This window comes from Nyctereutes procyonoides, unplaced genomic scaffold, assembly GCF_905146905.1.
Source record: "Nyctereutes procyonoides isolate TBG_1078 unplaced genomic scaffold, NYPRO_anot_genome, whole genome shotgun sequence".
Classification (NCBI taxonomy): Eukaryota; Metazoa; Chordata; class Mammalia; order Carnivora; family Canidae; genus Nyctereutes; species Nyctereutes procyonoides.
The window spans coordinates 13,317,869-13,327,391 of NW_026575030.1; the positions used below are offsets into that span (position 1 = coordinate 13,317,869).

Here is a 9,523-nt window from a genome sequence, read left to right on the forward strand (position 1 = left end):
GAAATACAGGGGCATTCCAGTGTAAAGTTCTAGGTATAATTATAAGTAGGGTTGCCAGATATAGCAAATGCAAATACAGGTACACAGCTACATCTGACTTTCAGATAAACAAATAATATTTTTTCTTCAAATATAAGTATATCCTTTGTAATATTTGGCATTTCCTATAATAAAATAAAAATAGGGGATCCCTGGGTGGCTCAGCGGTTTTACACCTGTCTTCGGCCCAGGGCGTGATCCTGGGGTCCCGGGACCGAGTCCCACGTCGGGCCTCCGGCATGGAGCCTGCTTCTCCCTCTGCCTGTGTCGTCTCTGCCTCTCTCTCTCTCTCTCTCTTTCTCTCTCTCTCTCTTCCTCCTCTGTCTATCATGAATAAATAAATAAAATCTTTAAAAAATAAAAATAATGGTTGTTTATCTGATATAAGCTTAAATGGATGCCTTACATTTTATCTAGCAGATCTAAATATTGAGAAAATATTTAGTAAGACTTTGGAAAGAATCCTTGAGCTCCAAAACTCAATATTCTAACTTATAAAAGAACAGTATTCACCACATAAGAGGATTAAGAAGGTAAAGTGAGACACTGCTTGGAGGAATTCTTACCTTCATGTCTGCCTTCACTTCGATGCTCGGGAAAAGTTAGTTCAAATTTAAATAGTCTCACTCTGATTCTGAATCTTAACCACTTTTCTGTATATTAGAGCATCAAAAATATACTTTATCATCTTTTTTTCTTCAATGACTGCTTCATTCAGAAATAACAGATTGATTAAGGGCTTGCTAAAAATCCTGCATAGTTTGGTAAAATTGTATTGAATAATAAATTCATACATATATGCATTCAGTTTCATGTAATACTATTTAATACCAAATAATTTGAACCTTTGAACTAGTTCTTGACATTATCAACATTTTGACATGAGAAAACAGAGATTTATTGATCTGAAGGTACTTGATAAGACCCTATAGGTAGTAAACACACTTTGAGGAATAAATGAAAGAACAAGAGGGTCTTTTGAAATCTCTGCAATACAAAATGGATAACAAATGCTCATCCTCATATTGCTACCTCCTTTTTGGAAAAATCACCTCCCCCCCCCTTTCAAATGTCTGTTAGCAAAAGAAGTATTTTTCAATTGTATTCTAGTCTCTGAGACATAATAGGTGAAAAGTCATACATTCATAAAAGTAGCCTCAAAGAATTTGTGTCGAATAGATAAAACAGGATGAAACATTTAGTGCTATTTTTCAATAAGAAAACCAACCACTTAAACCAAATATGTTTCCTGGCCACACAGACTTTTGGACAATAAAAATATTTTTAGGGCATAAATCAGGCCCTTTTTGTTCATCCAGAATGACAACTAGAATGTCTCACTTAATCATGGGCTTTTGAAGATCCACCTATAAGCATTTAATAAACAGCCAACAAGAGATACATAGTACAATTCAACAATATATAAAATTAGTGCTTTGGACTTGACAGAAACTGGAAACTGTGTCCAGTTCAGACCCCCGTTTTATAGAAAATAAAATTGAACCCCGTAGATGGTGAATGAAATAAGGTCACACAAATTATCAGTGTCAAAGCAAATTAACATAATGAATATTCATGGATAATTGCTACATGATTGGTCCAGTGTTAGTGAGCAGTGTTGGTAGTCTGGTTTCCTCAGACCTTTTCTTAAGTTTATAATCTACTCAAATCACCTATGCAATAAACTATTAGGCAGGGTGAATATGGTATTATTTGATTTTAAGCCAGTGGAGTAGTCTTGTATATCACCTACATACTAGTGTATCCAGAATCCATAACTCCAGAGCACCTTTATGAGTTCCAGACCCATAAACATTACTCCAGAGTTGACAGCCATGTCAGTGTGCCACAGTGTGCCAAACTAAGCATACATACAATTCGTGCATTTAGCTTTTCCCCTACAACAGACACTCATGAGTTTTCTTTGCCTTTCTCTCCAAGGGGATTTAGGCACAAAACATAATAAATTGGATTTAAAGAACATAACATTTCCAACCTGGGGCAGAGGCTATTTTTGCCCTTCTATTTTGAAGCATTAGCTTATCTAATAACTGTATTTTCAGAGGGAACAGCTCTCTTTCCTTCTATCCTATTCATGTATTTTTCTTCTGATTTTTAGTGAATCCTAATGCTTCCCAGCCTGATCCTCATAAGAACAATTAGAAGCAGGTTCATGGCCCCAGAGAAGAGAGAAAAAACAGAGAAGAAAGGTCTAAAAAGACCAAAAGTTTATAGGACAATTCCTAATCAATCAGGTGCTTTTTCCCCCCTTCTTTTTGCAGATTTGCTGAGCTACACTTGCTTAGTTTAATATTTACCTCATTTCAATGTCTTCTTCCCAGGTACTATGAGGAAAACAGCTCCTCATTGGGAAAAATGAACAAACAAACCTTCAATATAATACTGGACTGAGGTGCTAATGTATTTGCAGTTGCTATAGATAAACATCATCACACTCATTTGCTCAATGATTATAAACCAGTAATAACAATAACAAGCTTCTTGAATATTATTTTTCTCTTTTTTTTAGATTAACAAGTTTACTTCATAATGATAGAATACAAATATTATATGCAACACACTGACTTTGGTATTACAGAATTTAACCTGTTTTTATAAACTATCTTATGGTGTTACTCTGCTTATCTAAGAGAAAGTGTGTTGCACCAACAGACCCCCTTTTCCCGTAGCATTGTTTTTACTATGTATTTAAACTTTCTTTCCCTTAAACAAGATGAAAAAACTTCAAGTTCCCATCAAGGAAAACAAATTTCAACTTAAACACTAGCAATAGGTTCTGTGCAACTCCACAATCTTTTACCTGAATACTATACAAGGTTACAGTGTTGACCAAAAGAAGACACAGGTTTCTCATTAAACTTTTATTTTATTGGTCTCAAAATTCTGTGACAGATTTTTGGTCAAGTTGTTTCCATTAAAAAGTACTGATTTTAGAAACTAATAACTTAAAACTGCCACACATGCACACACACAAAAAATGGTCCACAAAACATTCTCCTTTCCTTCTGAAGGTTTTACGATGTATTGTTATCATTAACCAGTCTTTTACTATTAAACTTAAATGGCCAATTGACACCAACAGTTCTGAGACTGTTCTTCCACCACTGATTAAGACTGGGGTGGCAGGGCAGCCCAGGCGGCTCAGTGGTTTAGTGCCTTACTTCGGCCCAGGGCATGTTCCTGGGGACCTGGGGTCGAGTCCCACGTCGGGCTCCCCGCTTGGGGCCTGCTTCTCCCTCTGTCTCTCTCTCCGTGTGTGTGTGTCCCTCATGAATAAATAAATAAAATCTTAAAAAAAAAGACTGGGGTGGCAGGTATTGGGGATAATACTCATTTAGCCTTCTGAGCTTTCTGGGCAGACTTGGTGACTTTGCCAGCTCCAGCTGCCTTCTTGTCCACTGCTTTGATGACACCCACAGCAACTGTCTGTCTCATGTCACGAACAGCAAAATGGCCCAGAGGAGGATAGTCAGAGAAGCTCTCAACACAAATAGGTTTGCCAGGAACCATATCAACAATGGCAGCAGCCCCAGATTTCAAGAACTTGGGACCATCTTCCAGCTTTTTTCCAGAACGACAATCTATCTTCTCCATCAGCTCAGCAAACTTGCAAGCAATGTGAGCTGTGTGACAATCCAGCACAGGTGCATATCCAGCACTGATCTGGCCTGGATAGTTCAGGATAATCACCTGAGCCGTAAAGCCAGCTGCTTCCACTGGTGGGTCAATTTTGCTGTCACCAGCTGTGTTGCCACAACGAACATCTTTGACAGATACGTTCTTGACATTGAAGCCCACATTGTTCCCAGGGAGAGCCCCACTCAAAGCTTCATGGTGCATTTCAACAGACTTTACTTCAGTTGTAACATTGATTGGGGCAAAGGTGACCACCATGCCAGGCTTAAGAACACCAGTCTCCCCTCAACCCACTGGGACAGTACCAATACCACCAATTTTGTAGACGTCCGAGAGAGGCAGACACAAGGGCTTATCAGTTGTAGGAGTTGGTGGCAGAATGCGATCCAGAGCTTCAAGCAGTGTGGTTCCACTGGCATTCCCATCTTTACGGGTGACTTTCCATCCCTTGAACCAAGGCATGTTAGCGCTTGGCTCCAGCATGTTGTCACCATTCCAACCAGAAATTGGCACAAATGCTACTGTGTCAGGGTTGTAGCCAATTTTCTTAATGTAGGTGCTGACTTCCTTAACGATGTCCTCGTATCTCTTCTGGCTGTAGGGTGGTTCAGTGGAATCCATTTTGTTAACGCCAACAATTAGTTGTTTTACACCCAGTGTGTAAGCCAGAAGGGCATGCTCACGGGTCTGCCCATTCTTGGAGATACCTGCTTCAAGTTCACCAACACCAGTGGCAACAATCAGGACAGCACAGTCAGCCTGAGATGTGCCTGTAATCATGTTTTTGATAAAGTCTCTGTGTCCTGGGGCATCAATGATGGTCACATAATACTTGCTGGTCTCAAATTTCCACAGGGAGATATCAATGGTGATACCACTTCACGTTCAGCTTTCAGTTTATCCAAGACCCAGGCATACTTGAAGGAGCCTTTTTCCACCTCAGCAGCCTCCTTCTCAAATGTTTCAATAGTTCTTTTGTCGATCCCACCACATTTGTAGATCAGATGGCCAGTAGTGGTAGACTTGCCCGAATCTACGTGTCCAATGACGACGATGTTGATGTGAGTCTTTTCCTTTCCCATTTTGGTTTAGGTTTAGCGGTGGTTTTCACAACACCTGTGTTCCGGCAGCAAACCCGTTGCAAAAAAAGTGAATATTATTTTTCTAGCAAAGTATTTGAGTTATTTAAAAATTCTGGAGGAAAATAGGTTTGGGTTTCAGATGCTTTTTCCAGGAAATTTGGTATTTCAGTCTGGTGGAGTACCAAAACAAAATATACATAATTTATTGAGTTCCTAATGTTTTCTTGTTACTTTACACAAGTTGTACCATTTAATTCACCCTCATAATGTCTCTTGCATGAGAGGAAAATATTATCCCCTTAGAAGAGGAGGTAGAGACGGAGTCAATAAACAAATCCAGGTTTGTCTCATTGAAAGGCTACTGTTTGACAGTGGCCTCACTTACCAGGTAGAAATATTATTAGTCTAATTTTCCAAACATGTAGAAGAAGTTTTACCAGCTTCAAGTGATTTCAATGACTTTTCAAAATCTATATTTGGTAACATTGCAAATCTGTTAGAGTTAGGGTGACCAGTAGAAACAAGCAAGTCGTGGTTTGAAGACAGTTCAAGCAAGACACTTAGTCAAAGAGGCAATTTAAAGATATGATCATGCAAACAAAGAAGCCATGATCTGTACAAGGGAGAATATACCTGGAGAGTTCATGGATTTGAGAAAGTCTTAAAGAAAAAGACTCCTGGTTTTACTCTCTGGAAATTCCATGGGCCAATAGCATCTAATCTTAAAGCCATTCCTCTTGGGTTTAAAAATCTGTCAGAGGAAACATTATCTGCTGTAAGAAAAGTGCTTGTTATCAACATAAGAACATAAAAAATATATTTGGTGATAACATTATTTCTTCTGGCTAGATACAAACTAATCTGAGAGACTTAAATCTACTATGAGATAATCTGACAATCAGGAAATGAATTACATGTTACTTGCAAACCCTGACCCACTATAAGGATGTTCACTACAGTATCTGTCATAAATTGACATCTATTCTAAGCCAAACACGTTTGGCACTGGGTATATTCAATAGCTAAAAAATAACTCTTTTTATTATGAGATATTGAATTTCCAGATTATGTTTCTATAATAAGTTACATTTATGTATTCATTACCTTTTACTATACTTCCAAGTGTTTTCCTTTTGAAGCTACAGAAATACCCACAGCTTTTAAATTTAGTACTTCAAAAATGGTTTTTATACATATATATCCATTTTACAACAGTTTTCTTTTTTGAGACATACTAAACAAAGAGGATCAAAGCAAAACCAAGGAATGTGCATTTCAAAAAAAAAAATCACAGATTCTGAGGCCAACTGGTGAGGAATTAGTTATGGCTCTCCTGTTCTACCCACCTCATTCTTTATGGAAAACTTCACTTCTTCGTTTGATCTTCTCATGACACAGAACCCAAAGGAGTTATTCTGTTGGCTGGGATGCTGATACATACTATCAACTGAAATTTGGTTTGCTGCTACAAATAAAGGAAGGTTAAATTGCAAGAAAGTTCAAAGAAAATTAATAAATGCAGGACAACTAAAGACATAGATCCATTAAAAAATAAGTTTGATTAATTCTACTAGTTTAAACACCCTATCCAGTGAATATAATAGTTGAGGATAAGAATAGCATAAAATTAATAGTGGAGAAAGGAGTAATAAATAAAACTACATCCTCATGTAAGTTTATAGATATATATCTATATTAACTGTTAGATTATATATGTATATGTATACACATATATATTAAATTATATGCATTTCTATTTATAGACAGATGTAATTTTTTACTCTATTTTTACAAATTTTTCTATAAGGACCATTGATGATATTTAAACATGCAATTCAGTTTGTATTCAGACCACAAGGAGTCTTGGGCCTTCCAAGAGTAGACAATTGATCAACCATCATTTGCTTTGGGCTATGACTCAAAAAAATGCATTGGAATTAAATCAGCCTGTAGACTATAGCGGGGCTAGGTTTTGCATTTTATGTTTTGTTCAGGGACTCTCAAGACTTGAGCAGGGCTTAAGATGATGTTTGACATGAGGCTTCAATTTTTCAAATACAATGTTCAACATGCACACACACACACACACACAGGTGTGAATACACATACGTAAACATTAGTACCTAGGACTTTATGAGTAGGAGCCAGAAAGAATAATGGGCAACAGAAATAGATCCACTGGAACTCCAGATATTAGAACTATTGCTATCAAACAACATTTTAACTCCTGTTAAAAAACCAGACAAGTATAAAATGGAGTCATTTATGCAAAACTCTATATCAACAAACTGATACTTAAGATAATTACATCTTCAACTCTTCCAAAAATAGAATCCTAAACCAATCAATTAGAAATCACTTCATCAGGGCAGCCTGGGTGGCTCAGCCGTTTAGCACCATCTTCAGGCATGATCCTGAAGATGTGGGATCAAGTACCACATCAGGCTCCTTGCATGGAGCCTGCTCTCTCTCTGCCTATATCTTTGTCTCTCTCTCTTTCTATCTCTCTGTGTCTCTCATGAATAAATACATAAAATCTTAAAAAAAAGTCACTTCATCAGCACCAGGTAGATAATCTGCCAGAAAGACCCCCTAATTTCCCCTAAAGGAAAGTAATCTTGCAATAATCAACCTGACTTTCATTGACTATGACTTCTTTGTTGCCACTTCTTTTTGTCTATAAAGGTATTTAATTTTCTACTCTTTTCTATCTGCTAGACTGATACTGTCTGATTCAAATCAATTTCTACTCAAATAAACTCTTAAAAAATTTTAATACGCCTCAGTTTATCTTTTAACATTCCATCCAATATGATAAAGTAATGCTTGAAAGTTTTCAGAAGGAATAAAAACAAAGAAAATTTGACATTTATTTTTTTAAATATAGGAACATATCTTTTAAGTTCTTAATATCTTATAACAGTAGAAATAACAAACTGAAGAAAAAATTGTGACCTGGAAGATAGGTCAGGAGATTCTATCTAGAGTGAACCATATAAACAAAATGATGAAAAGTGTAAAAATAAATGTAAACAACACAGAGAAGAGAGTGATGAGGTCTAACAGTTAATTGAAGTTTCAGAGGAGACAAAAAGAGATGCACAAAGGAAATATTTTAAGAAAAAATAGCTGAGATATTTAAAGAGTTCATTGCAGACATTAATTTACATACTCAAGATGGCAAGAAAATCTCAAGGCTAGATAGATAGTTTATAGATAAATAGGTAGATGATAGACATTTTATTTGTTTTAGAGAGAGGGTGTGCATTTGCACACACACAAACAGGGTGAGGGGCAGAGAGAGGAGAGAATCTCGAGCAGACTATGCACTGAGTGCAGAGTGCAATGTGGGGCTTGATCTCAGAACCTCAAGGATATATTTTTTAAAATCCATGCTTCAACATGTAATTGTGAAAGTGAAAAACAAGAGAAACAAAATTAAAGGCACAGAAAAATAACTAAATCATTTTCAATTTTAACAAAAGTGAGATTAATAAAGGAAAGACAGACTTATACTACCTTCTCAACAGCAGTAATGGAAATCATAAGACAATAAATTGATGCCATTAGTATGAGGAGAGCAAACTGTTCCAAAATTAGAACTGTATCATAAATGAAAGAAAAGAATTTCAAAAATGAAAGCCTACTAAAGACTCTATCAAGCAATTGAAACTGAGAAAGTTTGCCACCAGCAGAATAACATAGAAGTCCAATGATTATTCTATAGGCAAAAGGATAATGAATTCCAGAATGAAGGTCAGAGTTGTAACAGGGAATGAAGATAAAACAAATTTGTGGTTATATTTAAATGAACTTTGTATAAAGCAATAGCAATACAATACTGGCTTTAAAAATTCATTGAGGGCAGCCCGGGTGGCTCAGCGGTTTAGCACTGCCTTCAGCCCAGGGTGTGACCCTGGAGACCCGGGATCGAGTCCCATGTTGGGCTCCCTGTGTGGAGCCTACTTCTCCCTCTGCCTGTGTCTCTTCCTCTCTCTCTGTGTCTCTCATAAATAAAATCTTTTAAAAAAATTCATTGAAATGGAATTCAACTACACTACGAGAATACATCCTAAGAAAGTAAACTGAGTTATAGTACTCTAAAGACCTACATTTTCAGTTAGAATAATAGATATCTCCATTAAAAAACTTTCTTAAGTATCATTTTGAAAATTTCAAGATATCCACTCAAATATATAAGTACATATGTTATAAAATAATTACATTGCATTCATATTAAGAGACAGAGGATGGCTCAGTTACCTGAGCCTCTGGCTCTTGGTTTTGGTTCAGGTTATGTCTTGAGATTGTGGGATTGAGCCCTGTAATGGGCTCCATGTGAAGCCTGGAGTTTGTTTGAGATTGTCTCCCTCTCCTTCTGTCCCTACTCCAACTCATGTTCTCACTCTATATATATTTTTTTTCACTCTCTAAAATTAATGAAGAACATCTTTTTTAAAAAAGAGATAGGGGACACCTGGGTGGCTCAGTGGTTGAGCATCTGCCTTTGGCTCAGCAAGTGATCCTGGAGTCCCAGGAGCAAGTCCCACATTGGGCTCTCCCAGGGGAACCTGCTTCTCTCTCTGCCTATGTCTCTGCCTCTCTCTCTCTCTGTATCTTATGAATAAATAAAATCTTTTTAAAGAGAGAGAGAGAGAGATAAAAAATAAAACAAGTACAAAATAAGTTAAAATCAAAAATGAAAAGAAAGAGGTGAGAGAGGTCCAAAGAATAAGCAAGACAAA

The 9,523-nt window shown here is 36.9% G+C and overlaps 1 protein-coding gene across 1 annotated transcript; it reads right to left on the reverse strand.

The window, feature by feature from the left end:
* Positions 1-3,384: 3,384 nt before the first annotated feature.
* Positions 3,385-4,811, reverse strand: LOC129503816 (elongation factor 1-alpha 1-like). The gene is given in 2 exon segments (XM_055316243.1): positions 3,385-4,574; positions 4,577-4,811. Coding segments are annotated over 2 exon segments (1,386 nt in total). The 5' UTR covers positions 4,779-4,811; the 3' UTR covers positions 3,385-3,390.
* Between the last annotated feature and the right edge of the window lie 4,712 nt (positions 4,812-9,523).